Raw genomic sequence first — 21,840 nt, forward strand, 5'->3', positions numbered from 1 at the left:
CTTTAAGAACAAAGGACCAACACCAACAACAATCCAAACCCCAAGACAAGAGATGAAACTGAAGTGCAAGTTGTGGGTGATAACTCAAAGCAGAGGTGTCAACTCTGGAGTACTGTCAGAATCAGATTAAAATGTAATCTAGAAATGTTTAACAAAATGAATAAAAATACAATACAACATAGGTCATGTTAGGTCAATATGTGGCCAGCAGGCTTCTATCTGAATTTAACAGGGCTGGCTTGAAGTATTACCAATCTCAGAGGCATTAGCATCTTAAATAGTTCAATTCAAACAAGCAAGTTACTTAGTACTTCCTATCTGCCAGGACCTGACTCTCTAGGTAAAAAGAATAAAACTCTAATAGTAGAATTCCTGGTATCAGTGAGCAGGTAGTAGAAAATGCTAGGAGGGTAAGATGGGGATGAGCTGAAGTGAAAGAGAGGGATACTGTCGAATCTTTCCAGTGCCCCTTGAAATCATAACCCTTATAATATGGTTACCTAATTTGTATTTGAATAAAGATCAACTAGGTTTGATCCAGTCTATTTATTTTTCCCCAAATCAAATCAGATCAGGAGATGTTCAAACAATCTTATTGACTTAAAATTGCAAATTAATGAAACTTGACAAAGGAAAGTTGATTGCCAATAAGAATACCTTAACTAAATAAAAACCAGGGATTCCCCAGAGTAAAAAATATCACCTGCTCTCTCGACTTGAGCAAACAGGTGTCCTTATTTTGATAGCATATTCGTTTTTAATTAAATCCTTCAACACCCTCTATAAATTACTTCACTCTCAGGTCATGGTCGATGGCACCATATCAACTGTCGTCCCTGAAGCAAGCTTGGAGGAGGAGACCATGGAGGAGGAAAGTGAAGATTATGACAGCTTATTGCCTGATAAAGTAGAAAAAAATCCTCTTCAAACTTATGGTGAACATGTCCCCAGGTAGTATTTAAAGACAGTCCAAAAATCTTTCTTTTAAAATTGAAAGATATTTTCACTGTATCCTTCAATTAACTGAATCATGTTTACTTATATAGATTTTTTGTTATCTATGCGGATGGCTCAGGAACAGAACTTCTTCGGAATAGTGACATAGAAGAGTATCTATCTTTGGCCTATGGGGAATCGACCACTGCTGTTCTGCAGGAGCCAGTAGAAGAATATCCAGGTAGGAAAGACCTCTTGGGGCTACACAAAGCCAAAGATAGACAAGTGCATGAATACAGATAAGTATATACCCTGAAATTTATGCTCAGTAGGAGGGAAATGGAGTAGATAAGTGTGTGTAGGCAACCTATAATCTCAGTAAGAACAAATAATACCCTTGCATCACTTCTCTGCCCTAAACAAACTCTCTTTAAAAGGAAGATGAGTTTGAATCCTGCCTCAGACACTCACCAGATGTGTGATCCTAGCCAAGTCATTTGAAATTTCTGTCTCAGTTTCTTCATCTGTAAAGTGGTAATGATCTTAATGGCATGTAACTCCCTTGTTGCAAAGATCAAATGAGATAATATTTGTAAAGTGTTTTACAAACCTTAAAGCACTATATAAATGCTAACTTGTTATTATAGTCTTATTATCAACATTATTCCTCTCCAACCCACTATCTCCTTCACTCTTTCCATTCCTCACCCATCCCTATCCCTAGGAACCCGGGGTCCAATTTTACCACTTTTCCTTCACTCTTATCTACCGTCATGGATGAAGTTTGATCTACTGTTTAGGCTACCAAGATATATCTTAAGCTTTATTTGAGTTGTAAGCTCCTGGGGCCATGGCTTTAGAGCTAGAAGGGACCTTAGAACTCATCCAATCACCTCATCTTACAGCTAAAGACACTGAGGCCCAGAGAAATGAAGCAACCCACTGGATATCACACAGGTTATGAGTTCGAAAGGCAAGGTTAGAACTCAGGTCTTCTGCCTCCACAGACACCCATTTTGAAGCAAAAAGCAGAAAATGGGCATTTCTTTCTTTTTTAAATTATTAGTGGATTCCAGTGACATTTATTATATGAACAGAGATCCTAAGGATGGGCAATTATATTAAATAAAGTCCACAGTGCACAGATACACAAGCACATAAAGTTAGTGTATATCTGTATATTAGTACCTATTTGCATATGTGTTTATATGTATTCTGGGCAGCACTTCTAATGTGGTCCCCTAGGTCAGTGGTACTCAGTGGGTAATTGTTTATCTCAGCTCATAAATTCCTATTTTACTGACTTTCTCCTGATCAAGCCATGTACAAGTCACAGTATATAAGTATATAGTATAAGACAGTATAAGTCACCTGACACCCAAGTAAAGCAAAGATCGTTTATTTAAAACAAAGCAGGGATAATAACAAGTAATTAAAGCAAGCAAGGGAACACTCTGATTTCTCATTTTCCAAGCTACCACCTCTGTGCACACGCCTCTTAGGGAGTGAAGTGTTCTCTGCTTTACTAACCACACTGGGCTCATCCCGTTACTCCCAACACAGAGAATGACATTTACCAGCACTCACAACAGTGTATTAAATGAATATCTGCAGCAGTGTTTGGTATTTGTTTTTATTTCCCCACGTTGTCAGCACAGTCTAAAAGCATTTGTAGCACAGTGTCAGGGTGGCACCAGAGAGAGCATTCCTACTTCCCCCAGCACGGGCAACATCAAAATGAAGGAGTAACGTAGAGACCATTTTTGCTTCTTGGCATAAGAAGCGGGTGAACATTGGACACCAACATGTCCAACAACTGGACATCAAGGCCGATTCCTGGCTGCCATTTCTTTCTTGTCTCCCTTACTGCCTTTGCTGTTCAGACATGCATCCGTGTCCCATCCTACCGTGAGCTCCCTGGGCTCCTATCGAAGGAGAAGCACTGAAGACTTCTGAACTCTCCACATGCTTCTGTGAGATGGAGTTCCCAAATAGAACAGAGGACAGACATGACATGACCTTTTACATACAATAAGTGTGTCATAGTAATGATGATGACAACATCATATAATAACGTATTATCTCATCGGATTCTCACAATAATGTTCAAATCATGGCACTCAAAAGGCCCCCAGGTTTCTAGATGTAACATACACATGCTATTTTTGCCCTGTTGATATTGTTATTTGATACTGCTTAGCCCTGTTGGTGCTATTACTGTCCTCAGTTTACAGTCAAGGAAACTGAGGAAAATAGAGTTTAAGTGGCTTGCCCAGGGTCACATAGCTAGTAAGCATCTGAGGTTAGGATTTGAACTCAGGTTTTCCTGACCCCAGATCCAAGGCTCTACCCACTGTGCCACCTAGTTACCTAGCTAGTATATGTTTGGATCTCTACATCTGTGCATGAATCTTTGGGGGACTATATTTTGGAGTGCATATATCTGTGTATCTTGCTAGGGTTATTATAATGGCCTCCTAACTCATCTCTCCGTATCTCTAGCACACCTTTGACAAAGCTGCAAAAATGATCTGCCTCATTCACAAGCCTGACCATGTTGTTCTGCTGCTCCAAAACCATCAGTGGGTGCTCACTGTCTATAGGATTAAATACAAATCCCTTAGCTTGCCAGTTAAGACCTTGCACACAGCCCAGCACCACCCTACCCTTTCCTGCCTTATTTTATATCACAACCCTTTGCACAGCATATGTTCTCAGCAACCTGAACTCCTCAAATGATCCCCACTCTCCTCTTACCTTCTCTTGCCTCTGAGCCTTCCTAAGAACCATGCTCAGTGCTGGTTCTGTCTTCTATCCTTGATTAGTCTTGTGAACTTAGGAAAACTTCCTCAGTTTCCACGTCCCACCCAGACTTAGAGCTACAAGGAGGAAAAATTGGGGATTTTTCTGGGTTATATGAAGTGCCATGGGCTTGAGGCAGTAGACACTGCCCAAGATTATAAAATTAAGCAACTAACAATGTCTGTGAGCCTGAGATAAGGGTTTGACAGATGGGCTGGTCCAGAGTCTTACAGAGACCTTCCATTGTGGAAGAAATTCTGCCAATTCCTATATAACTATAGTATAAGCAAAGTAAAAGAATTTAAAAATTAAAAAAAAACATACACAAAGCAGGACATGAATAATGATCCACTAGAGGAGACTTCAAAGGAACAGTTAAACAGGTAGAAGGAGAACCAGGAAAGAAAAGTCTCATAAGCACCTCTGCAGAGATTTCCCTGAATCACAGCGATTAAGGGAAGAAGAGGTGCAAGTCTGTCACTGGGTTCACTGGGGCTTCCAAACTCCTGTGATGCTCCTGTCAGACACCAAGGGAAAAGAGTTTGAGTCAACAAGGAGATCAAATTGGACATTAGAATTGGCAAGCAGCCAGTGAGTTCAGTCAGGACTGAACTTTCCCAGGGGACCTGACTAAACTCTAACTTGGCATTAGTTTCTTTGTGGGAGGTGGTGGGGCATAATGGGTACTTATGAAATATACTTCACATGGAACATGAATTTGGCTCCTGATGAAGCCTGATATCTGAGGTATTGATCCTAGATGAAGTCTTAGTCATAAGAGCCTTGGTATCTAGGGACTTAATGGCTATAAAGAGCTGAGGGCTTGGAAAATGAAGACATGAATGATTAGTGACTTCACACCTAGCAGCAGATTCTGGCATGAGGAAAACAATCAATCACTCATCCAACAAGCATTTTTTACTTTGTTCTAGGCCAGAGGTGGGGAACCTTCACCCTTGAGGCCACATGTGACCTTCTAGGTCCTCAAGTGAGGCCCTTTGATTGAATCCAAACTGAACAGAACAAATCCCCTTAATGAAAGGATTTGCTGTGTAAAGCTTGGACCCAGTTAAAAGGCCACAGCCAAGGACCTAGAAGGCCACATGCGACCTCTAGACAGCAGGTTCCCCACTCCTGTTCTAGGTATTAGGGATGCAAAGGAAAGTAAAAATGGTCTCTGCCCTCAAAAAGCTTACATTCTAATGGAGAAGATGTCATGTAAATAATCATGTAGGTAAAAGATAAATACTCAGTAAGTAGAAAATAACCTTAGAGGAAAAAGTTCTTAAAGATGCAGATAGAAAGCTAGCAAGTCAGGAGAATAAGGTGCTAAAAGGGGAAAAATGGAATCTAGAGGCCCAGAAGCTCCGGGACAATTAAGTTTGCTCATGCGCTCAAAGTTTCATAAGCCTAGAGCTTGGAGAAGGCCATGTCTTCAAATTCTTCCAAAAGTAGGACAGCATTTATCACAGTTCCTGGCACATAGGAAGTCCTTGATAAATGTTTAATAGATTGAAATGTTTCTTGGTTTTAGGCAGTTTTGAATAATCTGTAAAATGGGAGGCATAATATCTGTCAACCAATCAATCAATTAAAAACGTTTGTTAAGCACCTATTATGTGCCAAGGACTATACCATAGGTACTAGGAAGACAAAAACTAAAATAAAAGTCATGTGCCCTCAAAGAGCTTATGTTATAAAACTAAGTCATTGTCAGTGTTACATTAGTGGGAAGAACATTGTGTTTGGAGTCACTGGACCTGGCTTTCAACCACCTAATTCACTTCAGCAGACATTTAGGTGCCTACTACATGCTCAAGATAAAAAAAGAAGTGATCTTTATTTCCTCTTTATTCTGGAAGTAGACAACACACATTTGAGCAAATGAATATAAGGTTATTTGAGAGGGAAGAGCACCAAAAACCGAAGGAATAGGAAAGGTTTTATTTTGGGCTCTGCTGCTTATTAGCTAAGGAACCTTGGGCAGGTTAGTTAAAGCTATAGACCTCAGTTTCCCCATCTTTAAAATGAGGGAGTTGGACTAGTGGTTTCTGGGGTTCTTTGCAGCTCTAAATCTATGATCTATGATCATAATTCTCCCAAACACAATAGTGGTAAGTCAATAATAGGTTCTCAATAGAAGGACAACGAAAATGGAGGAGGCTTTAAAAAATATTTTTGGTTTGTTTTGAGAATTGAAGAATTTGCAATTTAAGGCTTGCTCTCTGGATAGAAGAGAGAAGAGGGATGTGGTGATTTGTAACTTTGTAGTATACTGAACAGAATATAGAACTTGGAATCAGTAAAGTTCGAATTCAAATCCCACCTCAGAATCATGTGATGCTGAACAAGTCACTTAAATTCTCTCAGTCTCCATTTCCTCATCTGTAAAATGGGGGTATTAATAGCACGTGCCTCACAAGGTTGTTGTAAGGAATAAATGATGAGCTGCTGAGAAAACGTCAAGGTACTTGGTGGCTCAGTGGATAGATCACTAGGGATGTAAGTCAGGAAGACTCATCTTCCTGAGTTCGAATCCAGCCTCAGACACTTATTAGCTGTGTGACCCTGGATAAGTTACTTAACCCTATTTACCTCAGTTTCCTCATCTGTAAAAATGAGCTGGAGAAAGAAATGGCAAACCCCCCCCCCAGTATCTTTGCCAAGAAAATCCCAAATGGGGACACGAAGAGTCAGTCACAACTGAAACAACTGAACAAAAACACCATAAAAATGCTAGCTATTATTACTTGGAAATGAAGATGGCATAAAAAAATAATTTTCTTTAAAACCTGCAGAAAACAATTCCTCTGAGGTCGTATAATCAATTAATGGCAGAGCCAGATTTAGAATTGAAGTGTTCCTAAAAGCAGCCTGCTTAGCTCACACTCTACCCCTCACTGACAAAAATAAATTAGCCAATTGTAGAAGATATTTCACTCCAGTTGCTAATTAAAGTAGTTGGTTTTCTGTCTGTCCTCTGATGATTACCTCTTTCCTCTCAAAGCTTGCAAGGCTCTGAATTAATACTGAATTCCTTTGTTTTGGCAAGGATGGTCGATTTCTTACAGTTCTAAGGAAAGAGATGGGGAAGCTCTATGGATGTCCCACTGAATTCTGATTTGGAAATGATCCTTATAAACCTTGTCTTTGATCCAGGTGCTCTGAGCATCACTGTTCTTCGTCCTTTCTATGAAGTATCTCCGTGGATTATGAAAAAAGAATTAGACACTATTGTTCCCACCAATCTCCAGTCAAGACCCTGGAATAATTTCCCAGCAGTTGAGGTACAAAGTTGTTGCACTGAAAAGCAGCTTGTGAAGCATTGATGGTCCCCCTGTCTCTTCTTTTCACTCCTACCACCACCCCATACCCTAGTTGCTCAGTTCCACTCAAGCCTTGACCCTTTACAATTAATATGGGATAGTGGCAGAATTTGAACCCAGTTCTTCCTACCAACTCCCACCACACAACCCTGCTTCTCACACCCCCAATTAAAATGATAAAATATTAGAGAACCTACCCTGACCAATTAAAATCACCTTCATCTCCTTTGCCCAATGTTTTATCTTCTACTATTTTGAGATACCATAAATGTATCCATTCTGAGTAGCCCTACTTCCAATTGGTGTGGCCATGGTTTTCCTAAATTGGAATAATCTGACATTATATAGACTATCCTATCCTATGTGGTAATAATATTTCCAACACAGAATCACCACTTTTTTGGTGGAGGTAATCAGGGTTAAGTGATTTGCTTAGGGTCACACAGCTAATGAGTGTCTAAGGCCAGATTTGAACCCAAATCCTCCTGACTCCAGGGCTGGGTGCTCTATCCACTCTCCCCCCTCCTTTTTTTCTTTTGAATCACCACGTTCTAAATAATACTTAGTTCCTCCTTCAAGGATTCTTTAGCCTTTCATTATAGTACACAATTTCAATCCTTTCATGCCTTCCATTTTTCTTTTCATTTACTATTTTAGAAAAAAAAATGCATTATGTGATAAATAGCTTTGCAATCACATTGGAATCATATGGAAATGTCCTATTGAGGTTTGTGACTAAAATGGAAGAAAATAGACTTTAATTCATTTTCAAACAGGCATAGTTGCCTCGTAAAGTTTTCCCAAGGATAAAAGAAACCATTTTGAGTGAGAAGCTTTTAAGTAATAACCTGGTCCTTCAAAGGCAAAATATTAGAGGGAAAGAAACATAGGTCTGGGTCCTGCAGGTGGGATTTTCTTTGTCCAGAGTATTTCTATATTTAAATCTTCTTTAAGAGCCATCCTGGAATAACTTATATATTCTAAGTTTTTGTTTTTAATTAGATTGTCTGTAATAAAGGGACATGTTTGATTAGGAGGTGGGGGTCATAATTAGCATAGTGGAAAGGACTCTGAACAGATCCAGGACACCTGATTTCCCATCTTTGCTGTGCCCCAAAGCTGTCTGTGTAATCACAAACAAACCACTTCATCTTGAGGCGGGGGCGGGGGAGGCTTTCAGTTTCCTAATCTGTAAAATGAGAAATTGGACTAAAATGATCTCTTAAGTCCCCTTCCAGCTCTCTTAGCACTTGGTTCTAAAAAACATTTGGCCTTAGTTACAACCAACATGGATCATGAAAAGCAATAAATTTGCAGTGAAGTGGAATTAAATGCTCAATCACTGGCACTAATCACAATGGATCATTTCCATGACCTATTAGAAGACAATTTCAGCTGAACATGCTTGTTATTTCTTTGAGAGAATTGACCTAAGTTAAAAAGGTGCCTCTTTATGATACCATTTTGAGTGCTTTCAAACTTAGCTTTTCAAGTAGTGCCTCTGATTTTTTTAGGTGGTGGGACTCTCCATTAACAGTCCACCAGCTCACTGGGATGAGCCTGGAGAGTAGGTAACATCAAAGAAAAGGATGGCCTTTATCCCACAGTATGGCAAGTGGATAGGGGATTGGAGTTAGAAAGAACTACTTTCAAATCCCAACGTAGAAACTTAACCCTAAGGAAGTCACTTAACCTCTGTGTGCCTCCATATCCTTATCTAAAAGGGAAAAAAACATGGTGGGAGGGAAAGGTTTGGACTCTTAGATTCCTCCAGCTGCAAATCTATTGTCACTTGTCATTTGTCCTACTTGGGCTAGTAAGAATATGGATCCTCAGACTTGTTGGGAAAGAAAAGAAGAGGCATCTGGTAGGTAGGATGGATACTAAAAATAAGAACCACCCCTGGATACGATGCCCTGTTTAGTCATGGTATTGCAGAAAAGCCTCTATTCAGTCTTTCACCCATAGGCATACAATGTTTGCAGTGGATAGCAACAGACTCTATATATAAACTGTGTTTTAAAATAAAGGTGAAATGAATTCTCTTCCTCTGAAGCACTTTTGAGGGTATTATTTGTTAGCTCATAGAAATTTAGAACTGGAAGGAACCTTTAATACTATCAAGTCCAACTCTCTTTATTTATAATTGACCAAATTGGGGGTCAAAAAAGGTTGAATGACTTACCTAAGGTCACCGAGCTGGTAAGTAATGGCAGACCTAGGACCAGAATGAATGCCTGTCTCCTGGCTTTCAGTCTAGGGTTTTATCCAGTATATATGAACACTCCTAAAACAAAGAGGTATTGGAATGGCCCAACTCACATACGTGCCCAAATGATAATTTTTGGGTCATATCAGTGCTGTGCTGGTATGTCATGAGTCACACCAGACACTTTAAAGCAAAGGGCAAAGAAGCCTACCATAAATAAACTTAGTTAGAAGGATGCCCCACAAACATAGGTCAACATTAAGGTGGCCTTTTGCATTCCAATGCTAAAGGACAGAGACCATCACAGAGCTGGCTTAGGAATTTGAATACACTCTGGGGACCTACTTAAAAATCAAGAAGAGCTCTAGGGGAGTCCAGAATAGGTCCAAATCTTCCAAAGAGGCACAGCTTCTCAAGAAATCTCTAGAGCAGGATAGATATGGGAGCAGATATATTATGTATCCACAAACCTATGTCTCAGGGCTGCCGACACAATAAATTCAATTAACATGTAGTAAGCACCTATGCCAGGCACTGTGCTGCCACAGAATTTACTCACTCTGAGAGGAATGGGAAATTCTTTAGCCCTAAATGAAGACTGGATAATGATCTCTTCTCCATGGTACCATCTGTATGCCACTGGCTTTGCCACTCTTCAACACCTGCAATTCAAACTACCAAAATAAAGTCTTCATAAAATATATCATGGAAGTCAGACAGGGTGAGTTTGCCTATAATCACTGCTTCTATGGAGGCTGGAGCTGCTGGGTCACTTGAGCTATACTAGGACTAAAGCTGATGGAGTGTCTACATTAAGTCTGGTACCGGCATGGCAAGTCCCTAGGAGAGAGAGGGATGCTAGAGCAGATCAAAGATTCCATGCTGATCAACAATAGGATAGGCCCACTTCCAGTTGAGATGAGATGGGGAAATCCAGTCTCAAAAACAAACCAAATGTGTCTGGGAGATGCTAGACCAGCCAGGGATCAAAAAATATTTTTTAACTGTAAAACATTATGCATAATAAGCTGTTTTATTTTATCATTGGTGGTGGTTTTGTTTTTACAGAAGAAAACACCAGGTCCCCCTTTTGGAACTCACATTTGGAAGGGTCTATCCATAGGGAACATGCCCTTGGCTTACCTCCCTGCACCTATACGAAAGTGCCCCAAAGTGCTCCAGGTCCGGCAATTCATTCAGCATGAGGTCATTAAGAATGAGCTGAAACTGAAGCTGCAGTTTTCTCTCAAGGTAACTGGAACCCTGAGGTCATTATCTCCCAAAAGGAGTAAGGTGCTTCATCTCTTTTCCAGGGTTAGGACTGGGCATCATCAGCAATCGGTTTCCTACATCCATTCTTTTCAATTACATTGATGTATTCGTTGTGTATATCGTTGTCCTAATTCTACTTGCTTCACCTTGCCTCAGTTTGCATCTTGCCTTTTTTCTCTGGACTCCTCATATTTGTCATTTTTTACAATAAAATAATACTCTGTTACATTCATATAACCACAATTTATTCAGTAGCTCCCTACTTCATTTCCAGTTTTTTGCTAACGTGCTGCTACGAATATATTCTGGCATATATCAAATGTGGCTAGCAGGTGGTGCAGCAGACAGAGCGCCAGGCCTGGAGTCAGGAAGACTCATCTTCTTGAGTTCTAATTTGGCCTCAGACACTTACTAGCTGGGTGGCCCTCGGCAAGTCACTTCACTCTGTTTGCATCAGTTTCTTCATTGGTAAAATGAGCTGGAGAAGGAAATGGCGAATCACTCCATTATCCTTGCCAAGAAAACCCCAGATGAGATCACAGAGAGTTGAACGTGACCGAAACAACTCAACACCAATATATAAAACATTCATGTTACTGATCCCCTTGAGGCATGTCTCCCGTAATGTGACCTCTGGGTCAAAGAATATGAGCAGATTAGCAACTTTTCTCACATAATTCCATATTGTTTTCCAGAATAGTTAGAACAACTTACAGCTCTACCAACAGTGTATAAGTATGCCTATCTTCCCACAACTCTTCCAACTTTGAACATTTTTCGCTTTTGTGCTATTTGCTGCTTTCTTTCTAAATGCTCACATGTAATAACTTTAATATATTCTACAATTTTGTCAGGCTTTGAAGTCAAGCTCAAGGGCCTGTAGTTAGAAAATTATACTTCCTCCCCCTTTTTTTGAAAAGCAAAGCAACATTTACCTTTGTGATAGATCTTGTGATACCTCTCCTATTCTCCATTATTTTCCTCTTTATTAATTTATTTTGAACTTAAATACAAAATAAGAAAAGAAAAAGAAAGCATTGCCATGTTCACAGCAGAATGTAAGAAAGGACTCAAAATATACAGCAATAGATTTCCATTTCAAGAAAGACTATATAATAAATTGGGTTCAGAACTGTCCATCTTTTCTTTGCTTCCTTGTAAGTTTTCTTTTGTTCTCTGCTGTGCACTTTTTATTTGGTCCTTTTCCCCCTTTCCTTTCCCCCGCTAGAAGGCTACAATTAAGCACAAATGTATTTATTTATACATACACATGCATGCACACATAAACCTCTACACACAAACATATATATACATACACATGCACATACATATATACATATATATACCTAGATATCTATAATCATACTCATATATAGACATATCATTCATATGTGTCTGTGTGATACTATACTACACTTGTTTGTCCTGTTTCTCTGAGGGTGGATAACATCTTCCTTCATAAGTCCAAGTCTTTCCATATTTTTTCACCAACTCACCAAGTCTACCAACTCATCATTTCCTACACCACAGCAACACTCCAACCTTATATTGTCTAGTTATTTGAAATAGTGTAAAACAATATTGATTAATATGGTTGACATACAGTAGTTTCCCTATTTTTGTCTTTTGATTAAATCTATCTTAGCTTTAATTTTGTCTGAGATCATAATTACTAACCCTGCTTTTTTCCCCTAATAATTTCTACTCCTGATCTTTGTTTGTGTGTATCTCTTATTTCCCATACTTCTACCTGCTACCTTGCCCTTCTGTTATTTAACCTACCCCACCTCCAAAGATCCCTCCTTTATCCTCCTCTCACCCTTTCCCCTTACCCTCTTGTTTCTATCTGAATTTAGAAGATTTTTATAGCCTTCCAAATATATATGTTATTCCCTCTTTATCCTGTTCTCGTTAATCAAGACACCCTTCTATACCCCAAAAGTTCCCTCTAAAAATTACTCCCGTGTCCTCTCCGCCTTCCCCTGAGCCTTTTATTTCTTTCTGAATTTAGAAAACTTTTATACCTTTCTAGATATATATATTTTTATATATATACACATATGTGTGTCTATATACACATACACCATATATATGTATTTATATGGGGTGTGTGTGTGTGTGTGTTTCTATATATTTACACATATATATTTCCCTCCTTAACCCATTCTTAATGAGAGTAGGGTTCAAGAACTACCAGCCCTCCTCCCCCTTCTAATTCTTCTGTATCAGTTCTTCCTTCCTCACTTCATTTGTATAAGATAATTACTCTTTTCTTCTTTTTCCTAAATGGTTTTACTTTTTAGAATTACATCATACTCAGGTCTACCCCAATCTTTCTTTTGAACTACCCACTTACTAATAACAATCTTAGACATACGTTTTACATTTCCTCAAATAAAAAGTAAATAGTCTGTCCTTTCTGAGTCCCTTGTAATTAGTCTTTGATGTGTACTTACATTTCTCTTGGATCTTCTATGTCAAATTTTCTATTACGTTCAGGGATTTTTTGCAACAAAATCCTGAAAGTCTGGCAATTCATTGAATATCCTTTTTTCATTCCGGATTATGCTTAACTTTGTTGTTCTTTTGCTCTTTGATACATAGTGTTCCAAGACCTGTGGTCTTTTAGTATAGCCACTGCTAGGTCTTGTGTGATTCTGATTGTGGCTCTGCCATTTTTGAATTGTTTTTTTTTTCTTGTTGCTCATAATATTTGACTGTGATATTCCTGTAGATCTCCCTCGTAGGATCTCCTTCAGGTGGTGATAAGTGGATTTTTTTCTATTTCTACTTTCCCTTCTTGTTCTAAAGCTTCAGGACAATTTTCTTTAATTATTTCTTGTATTATTATATGAAGATTATTTTTTTGATTGTAGCTTTCAGGTAGTCCTTATGGTTTTTTTTTTTATGTTTTCTTCATCTTTTCTCTGGATCAGTTGTTTTTCTTATGTTTCACATTTTCTTCTATTTTTCCATTTTTTATATCTGTTTTATTATTTCTTGGTCTCTTATAACTTCACTGGCTTCCCCTTGACCAATTCTAATTTTCAAGGAGTCATTTTCTTCCTTAAGATTCTGGATCTTTTTTTCCAGTTAGTTGACTTTCTTTTCACAATCTTCTTGGTTTTCTTTTATCATTCTTTTTTTTTAATTTCCTCAATCTCTCTAATTTGATTTTTAAAGTCTTTTTTAAAGTTCTTCTATGAATTCTTTTTAGGCAGGTGACCATTTGACGTTATTCTTTGGGGTAAGAGAGGCTTTTTTTGCTTCAGTATCCTCCTCTGAAGACAAACCCCAGTCTTCTCTATTCCCATAGAAACTTTCTATAGTTGGATTCTTCCTCCTTTGCCTGGTCATTTTCTTTTAATTTGTAGCAGCTTATTATTGCAATAACTTCTAGTTCTGGGGTATAGGGGATGGTGCCTCTGATACTCCTTCAGTTCCCCCCTCTGGCCTGGAACTGAAACTAAGAACTCCACCTTCCTGTAAGTGCCCACAACCAGTGGTGTCCCCTAGCCATTGCTTCTGCACTCACACAGCATATGCTGGCTCCTTCTTGACCAGGGCCAGCTGGGCCTGATGACCCTTATCTGCAAAGGTTCCCTCACTCTTCTGCTCAGACACCCAAATCCCCACACTGTCCAGGAGGTAAAAATTCCTATGGCTGGGGTTGAGGCTATCTCCCAGCCCAGCTAGTCCCAGGGCTTGCTGCTTACTGTTTCATTGAGCCAGCATGGAAGTAAGTTTACACTTCATAGGGACCAAACCTCCTTCTCCTGTGTTTTCCTTCAGATCTTCTCTCATTGTCCCAAGAAGACCACTGTTCTGCCCCAACTCTTGTTTATTTTTACCACTCTATGTTTGCCTGAGGTGCTACTGAGTCTTGTTTGTGGGGGAAATCTGGAGGGCTTGGAATTTTCTGACCTACTCTGCCATCTTCTCCTCTCCATTATTTTTCAAAGGTCACGAACAGTGGTTCAGTAATCCCAGGAGTTCTTTCAGTAGCCTGGGATAAAGTTTACTCACAACCTCATTAAGGGAAGCTAGGAACTCTCCATTCATTCATTCAAAAAACTTTTCTTTAGTGCCTACTACATACAAGGCACCAGGGTTGGTGTAGGTGATACAAAGACAAAAACAAAATTTCTCCTGCCCTCTAGGATATTATATTCTACCAGGAGGATACAATATCTACACTGATTAACAAATACAAAACACATATAAAGTAATTTGAAGGGTAAGGAAACCCTTACTTGGGGGATTAGGAAAGGTTTCATGTAGGAGGTGGCACCAAAATGAGCTTTGAAGGGAGCAAGGGATTCTAAGAGGTAAAAGTTAGGAGGGAGAACATTCCAAGACATGGGAGACAGCCTGTGCAAAGGTGCACAGATGGAATGTTGTGTATGGGGAACGAGAAATAGAACAATCTGGCTGGAATGTAGAATGCACGCTAGGGAATAATGTAAAACACACCCAGAAAGGTAGGCAGATTTCGATGGACTTTAAATATCAGAGAAGTTTGCTCTTTTAATGTAGAGTCAGTTGGGGCTGCTACAGCTTCTTGAGCAAGGGAGTGACCTACTCCGAACCATGCTTCAAGAATATCATTTTGGCAGTATCCTGAATGAACAAAATAAAGAGAGGAAAAGACTGGAAGAGGGAGACCGGTTGGGAGGCCACACCCGGAATGGTGGTGTAAGTTTGTAATCTCTGCTACTGGGGAAGTAGAGGCTGGAGAATCTCTTGAGCTACAATGCACTAAGCCAATTAGATAGTCATACTAAGTTCAGTGTTGGTATGGTCAGCCATTCAGAAAGAGGGGCTGCCAGGGTAAACTGGACCAAGTCAGGAAAATGGAGCAGGTCAAAGTTCCTTTGCTGATCAGAGGGAGATTAGACTGGTGATTGAACCCTGTACTTCTAGCCTAGGAGAGACAGAGAGACTTAGTCTCAAAAAAGAAAAAAAAGGAGGCTATTACAAAGACAAAGGAAAAAGGAAGCTATTCCCCTTGCCATCCACATGGATGCTCTTTTCTATGTATGTTCATGTGCTTTAGTGTCAATGAGAACATTTGTGGCTGCCTATGTCCTTGTTTATGTGATTCACTAGTCCAATCTAACCACCTCCTCATTTATCTTTTGTTTCGACTCCCTCTGCACCACTTTTGTTCTAACCTTCCCTGTCTGAAAAAATAATTTTCCTTCAAAGATAAAACAAAAGTTGAGACGATAGATATGACTTCTATCTATCATGTCATTTACCTGGCATAGTGGTCCTACCCTCTGTTCTTCTTCTTCTTCTTCTCCTCCTCCTCCTCCTCCTCCTCCTCCTCCTCCTCCTCCTCCTCCTCCTCCTCCTCCTCCTCCTCCTCCTCCTCCTCCTCCTCCTCCTCCTCCTCCTCCTCCTCCTCCTTCTTCTTCTTCTTCTTCTTCTTCTTCTTCTTCTTCTTCTTCTTCTTCTTCTTCTTCTTCTTCTTCTTCTTCTTCTTCTTCTTCTTCTTCTTTTCTCTCTCTCTCTCACACACACACGTCCTTCCCATCCATCACCAGCCTCATCACCTTCTTAGCTTTAGTGCCCCTGACACTCTTCTTGTAGAATCATCCCACTTTTACATGTTCTCTCCTTTTTACTTTCCCTTCCTTTCATCTTCTATGCAGTCCTTTTTTTTAAAGTTGAAGCTGTTTAATGAATGCCATGGGTAGCTATGCAGGTCACTTTTGATAACTCCCTCTCTTCTTTTTCAGCAGAATAATGTGTTCTTCTGCCTTCAGAATTTTCTGTTTGAGAGCTTCCCATTTCTCTCACAGACTTCCACTGTACAGGTCTTACAGGACTCTAACATTTATCTGAACTTTTTAGAGTTTTTTTTTTAACATTGAAGGAATCTATGCCCAGATTTCCTCTTATCATCTGTCACAAACCTGAAGATGGCGTGATCACTTCCTCTCAAAGTTTATACATTAGCAGCCTTATTCATTACAATCAGGTCTATGTAGCAGTGGTGCTCATTCTTTCTTTCACCTTTTGAAAAATGAAATTAGTACCATAGACTTTAAACTCTTTTAAAAAGCAGTTCTTCCATCCACGAGGAAGAACATTGGTCAGCAGAGTCATGCATGCGTATCTTATCTCTGAATGTCTGACTCTCCATCCTACATCCTCCAGAACTCTGGTGAGGTACTATCACAAGATGGAAGTAATTGGAACTGCTGTTCCTCTTCTCCCTCAGCTAGGGAGGAAGCGAAAGAAGAGACAGATGTCTGACCCTCCCAGCCAGCCTTTATTAATGTTGTTTTCTTCCCAATCAAGTTTCCTCTTGCCATTCATGTGGATAATCTTTTCCATATATGCCCATGCGAATTATTATCAGCGAAAAACTTTGTGGCTGCCTGTGTTTTTGTTTGTGTGATTAATGACAGTGCACGCAGGGATTTTGACCCCTCTAAAGAGGCAGAAAACATCCTTCTTTTAGCATGAGCTGAATGGTGCGGGGAGGGGGGGGCGGTGAGGTGTGGAAATGCATCCTATTTGCATTTTCCACAACCAATGTGTATATGTAGATAGTTTAAAAATATATACATAGGTGTGCCTATGTGTGTATATATTTGTAAATGTGTGTATGTTTCTATGAGCACCCAAACTTGCTGTTTCTCATACATGATTTTCCCTCTTCTATCTAAATGCCTATGCACAGGTCACCCTCCATTGCTAGAGCACTCCCACATCATGACCTCCACCTCTAATGTTCCTGTGATTGATGAGTCCAATGTTGCTGAGTCTCAGTGATACACAGAAGATCAAATTTACCTCTTTACATTTATAGATTATTGTTCCTGCTTTGTTCATGTGACCATTTGGAAGCCATGAGTCTTATTACTGATTCTCCTTCAGAATAGAGTCACCTAAAATCCTCCTTCTCTCTCTGGTTATTCTTCCTATGTTGCACCTGCTACCTTCTGTGGTATCTCACTTGGCAGATACATATGGGAAGTTTTCTCTTTTTCCTTAGTTTCAAGTCCTTCTGATCAGACTTACAAGACTCCAAACATGTATGTTTTTTTACACACTGAACAAGAAAGCATTATTCTTCATAGACTTTAAATGGTAGTCCAAACCTCCAAATCCCCCACCTCTTAACCAGCTGTTTACTTCTCAGGACCATCTTTACCTTCCTAATCACAGAGTCTCAGAGTTGAAAAGGGCCCCGTAAACCATCTAATCTAACTCCTATCTAAATAAGCGGTCATATGGTCCAGAGGTGTCAAACAGACATCTAAATTATGGGCCACCTGCAGCCCACCACACCTCAAGTGTGGCCTGAACCAGAATAAAATACAACTGGGAAATACCTAATGAAATAAAGATACAATAAAAAGAGGTAATATTAATATGTTGTTGTCTAAGTCAATATGAATCCTGAAAGAATACTTAAGTATTTAGTGGCCCCTCCATTTCTATTTGATAGCACTGATTTAGTCTTCCAGCTTTTCCTTCTATTCTACTTTACTATACAGACCATTCCTCTTTCAGATGGCTCTAACCATTAAAGTTTTTCCTTATGTCAATCCAAAAATTACCTCTTTAAAATTTAATTCTGCCCTTTGGGGCCAAGCAGAACCAGTATAGGGTAGCTGGGTGGCAGAGTGGATAGAGCTCCAGGCCTGGAGTCAGGAAGACTCCTCTTCTTGAGTTCAAATATGGCCTCAGACAAGTCCTAGCTGTGTGACCCTGGGCAAGTCACTTTACCCTGTTTGCCTCAGTTTCCTCATCTATAAAATTATCTGGAGAAGAAAATGGCAAACCACTCCAGTATCTCTGCCAAGAAAACCCCAGATGGGGTCATTAAAAGATGGAAACGACTAAATGACTGAATAGCAACAACAGGACCGGTAAAATATAATCCCTCTTCCACACTGACAGGCTTTAAGTACTTGAAGAAAGCTACTTTGTACTCTCTGTAGCACTTCTCCAGGCTAAACGTCCCAATCCTTATGTGGCATGCTCTCAAGGGCTTCCACCATCCTGGTCACCCCCCTCTGTATCTTGTTGAAAGTGAAGTCCTTTTGCTATCATTTTTATAACTGATTACCATGACATACTGCCTATGAGTCATACTGGGAGCTCTTCACCCTAAGGAAGGGTCTCTAGGTAAGCAATGGTAGAAGTGAGAATTCCTTCCAGCTGCATAGCGGTACATAGGGTTATATAGCAATCCCTGCTCATAGGAAGCTCAAGTTCTAATGGGGGAATAGAATTCAAACAACTATGTACATACTAGATAGACAGATAGATAGATAGATATAGATATAGATAGATGGATGATAGATTGATAGATAGATATAGGTGATAGATAGAGATGATAGATAGATATAGATAGATATAGATATAGGTAGATACATTGATAGATAGATAGATGATTGATAGATAGATATAGGTGATAGAGATGATAGATAGATAGAGATAGATGATAGATAGATAGATGATAGATATAGATGATATATAGATATAGATAGATAGACACAGATATAGATAGATAGATGATAGATAGATTGATAGATATAAGTGATAGACGTGATAGATAGATGACAGATAGATAGATAGATAGATATAGATATAGATAGATAGATGATAGATATAGATGATATAGATAGATAGATAGATAGATAGATAGATAGATAGATAGATAGATAGATAGATAGATAGATGATAGAGAGATAGAGAGATAGACAGATAGATGATAGATAGATGATAGATAAATAGATAGATCTAGATATAGCTATCTAGCTATTGATATATCCATAAATCTCTATATGTGTGTGTATATATATACATAGTATAAATGATATATTCTCTCCTGCAATACATGAATATTAACTACTAAAGCCAAAAAATAAAACCAGTCTAGAGGGTCTTTGCCTTTTTGTTTCATGGACAACCTTTGGCCATCTGGTGAAACCTATGGATGCCTTCTGATGTTTTAAATAATTAAAGGAAATGCTAAATTATTGTTGGAAAGAATATTCTATTAGGGAAAATCAAAATATATGTATTTTCCCATACAAATTCCCAGACCCCCTGAAATCTCTAAGGCATCCATAGATAGCAGGCTAAGAATCCCTGTTGCAGTTTTCCCCACAGCCAGCTGGCCTGAAATCCCTAAAAGCTCCAAGTATTGGTATTTGAGTCTGCTTTATTTAACCATTGAGAAAAATCATTGCCCTTTTCTTGGACTTTGTGGTCCCTGTTGACCTAGGATTACATAAATCACATCCTAAAGAAGGAGGATGAATTACAGGAGATGACGGTTAAGGACCCACGGACAGAGGAGGAGAGAGGCAATGCTGCAGACCTGCTCAAGCTGGTCATGGTGAGTGGAAACGGGTTCTTTTTAAGCAGTCATTGTTTGATGTTCTTCATGCTAAAGGAAAGCCTCCTTGGTAATATTGACACCCTCTGAACACGTTCTCTCCCCTCTCCTCGAAGTCTCTCGCTTCTGTAGATATCTGCAAACATCCAACTGGAACTTTTCTTTAGGACTTTCTCTTCATTGGAAAGTCTTTGAATTCAAAACTTTTCACTGTCTTCAGAAGAATAGATATTTAGGGAAATGGCGAGAAAAGAGACCCTTATTCTCAATATTTTTATCAACAGCTTGAAAGAAAGCTCAGGTAGTAAGTTTATCAATTATGCAAATGACCAACAAGTTACATCTTCATAGGATAAAACAAATATATTTTTAAAAATTAGCTAGTCAATAAGCATTTATTATGCACTTTCTATATGCCAAATCCTGTGGGAAGCTCTAGGGATACAAAGAAAGGCCAAAATCATGGTCCCTACTTCAAGGAGCTCCCATTGCAATGGGGGAGGAAACAGGCAAGCAACTACATATATATAAGATGTGTACAGAATAGATGAGAGGTAATCTAGAGGGAAGGCACTAGCTCTAAGGCGGACTGCAAAAAGCCTCCTGAAGAATGTGAGGTCTGAGCTGAATCTTGGAAGGAAGTCAGGCAAGCTAGTAAGTGCATGTGAGGAGGGAGAACACTCCAAGTAGGGGTGTGCTGGAGCCAGTTCTAACAGGCTTACAAGAGCCGACGGTTGTTTTCAGTGTGAGCATCCATGCCTTAGAAATAAGCAATTGCTACAAATCATGGCTTTATTTGATGTTTAGTTAAGTGTCTAGACGTAAGAAAATGTTAATAATATAGATTAAATTTAAAAGGCTATGTGCATACTTTTCTTTTTCTTCTAGAGAACCCCAGTGTTAGACATTTACCAGCACACCCCAGTATTGCCCTCTAAACATTGCTCGAGCTCAGCAGGAACGCAGAAGAAAGCTCAGGGAATGAAGTCATCAACAGCCCGGAGGCTGACTGCCTAGAGGCTAATAAAAATAGTCATAATAACAATAATAGTAATATTTAATAACTGGAATGTATATAGCACTTTAAGGTTTACAAAATGCTTTACATTGGTTATCTCATTTGAGCCTCCCAATCCTCCTGATTCCAGGCCTGGGAGAACATCCAGTGAAAAGGCACCAGAAGATGGAGTGTTGTATATGAGAGAGAGTAAGAAGCCCAGTTACAGGAAGGGAGGAAATAGCTGGACAGCAAACAGTTCAGGGGGTGCTAGCTCGTTGAGTCAACAGTGGTACAATCTTAGGCTAGTGTCCAGAACAAAGAAGGAGATAATCACACTGGTCTCCGCTGTGGTTATATCATATCTGGAGACCCATGGTCAGCTCTGAGCTTCACAGGCATGCTGACAAGCTGGAGCATATCCATTAGAGGACAACCAGAAGGATGAAGGAATTCAAGAAAGAAATGTGGATGTTTAGTCTAGAGGAGAGAAGATTTAGGGGGGTGGGAGACATGATAGGTGTTTTCAAATATAGAGCAGGGCTGGAGATGTCATGTGGTTCTTGTTGTTACTGAGCTGTTTCAGTCCTATCCAACTTTTTGTGACCCCATTAGGGGTTTTCTTGGCAAAGATACTAAAGTGGTCTGTCATTTTCTTCTCCAGCCCATTCAACAGATAAGGAAACTGAGGCAAATAGGGCTAAGTGACTTGACCAGGGTCACATAGCTAGTAAGTGTCTGAGGCCTGTTTTGAACTCAGGAAGATGAGTCTTCCTGACTCCAGGGCCAATCCTCTATCCACTGCACCATCTACCTGCCTAAGGTGCTGCTGTCATGTGGAAGAGGAATTTTTTTTTTTGCTTAGCCACAGAACATAGAATGAGGAGTAATGTGTAGCGGCTGTAGAAATGCTGATTTGAGTTAATGTAAG

The 21,840-nt window shown here is 39.5% G+C and overlaps 1 protein-coding gene across 1 annotated transcript in view; it reads left to right on the top strand.

The window, feature by feature from the left end:
- SPAG17 (sperm associated antigen 17) overlaps positions 1–21,840 on the top strand; it is a 263,389-nt gene that overhangs the window by 202,213 nt on the left and 39,336 nt on the right. Inside the window, exons 33-37 of the mRNA XM_036767111.1 lie at positions 803–951; positions 1,047–1,177; positions 6,898–7,025; positions 10,342–10,524; positions 19,799–19,912. Of these exons, the coding sequence (XP_036623006.1) occupies positions 803–951; positions 1,047–1,177; positions 6,898–7,025; positions 10,342–10,524; positions 19,799–19,912 (705 nt within the window). The remainder of the gene's footprint in view (positions 1–802; positions 952–1,046; positions 1,178–6,897; positions 7,026–10,341; positions 10,525–19,798; positions 19,913–21,840) is intronic.

This window comes from Trichosurus vulpecula, chromosome 7, assembly GCF_011100635.1.
Source record: "Trichosurus vulpecula isolate mTriVul1 chromosome 7, mTriVul1.pri, whole genome shotgun sequence".
Taxonomy (NCBI): Eukaryota; Metazoa; Chordata; class Mammalia; order Diprotodontia; family Phalangeridae; genus Trichosurus; species Trichosurus vulpecula.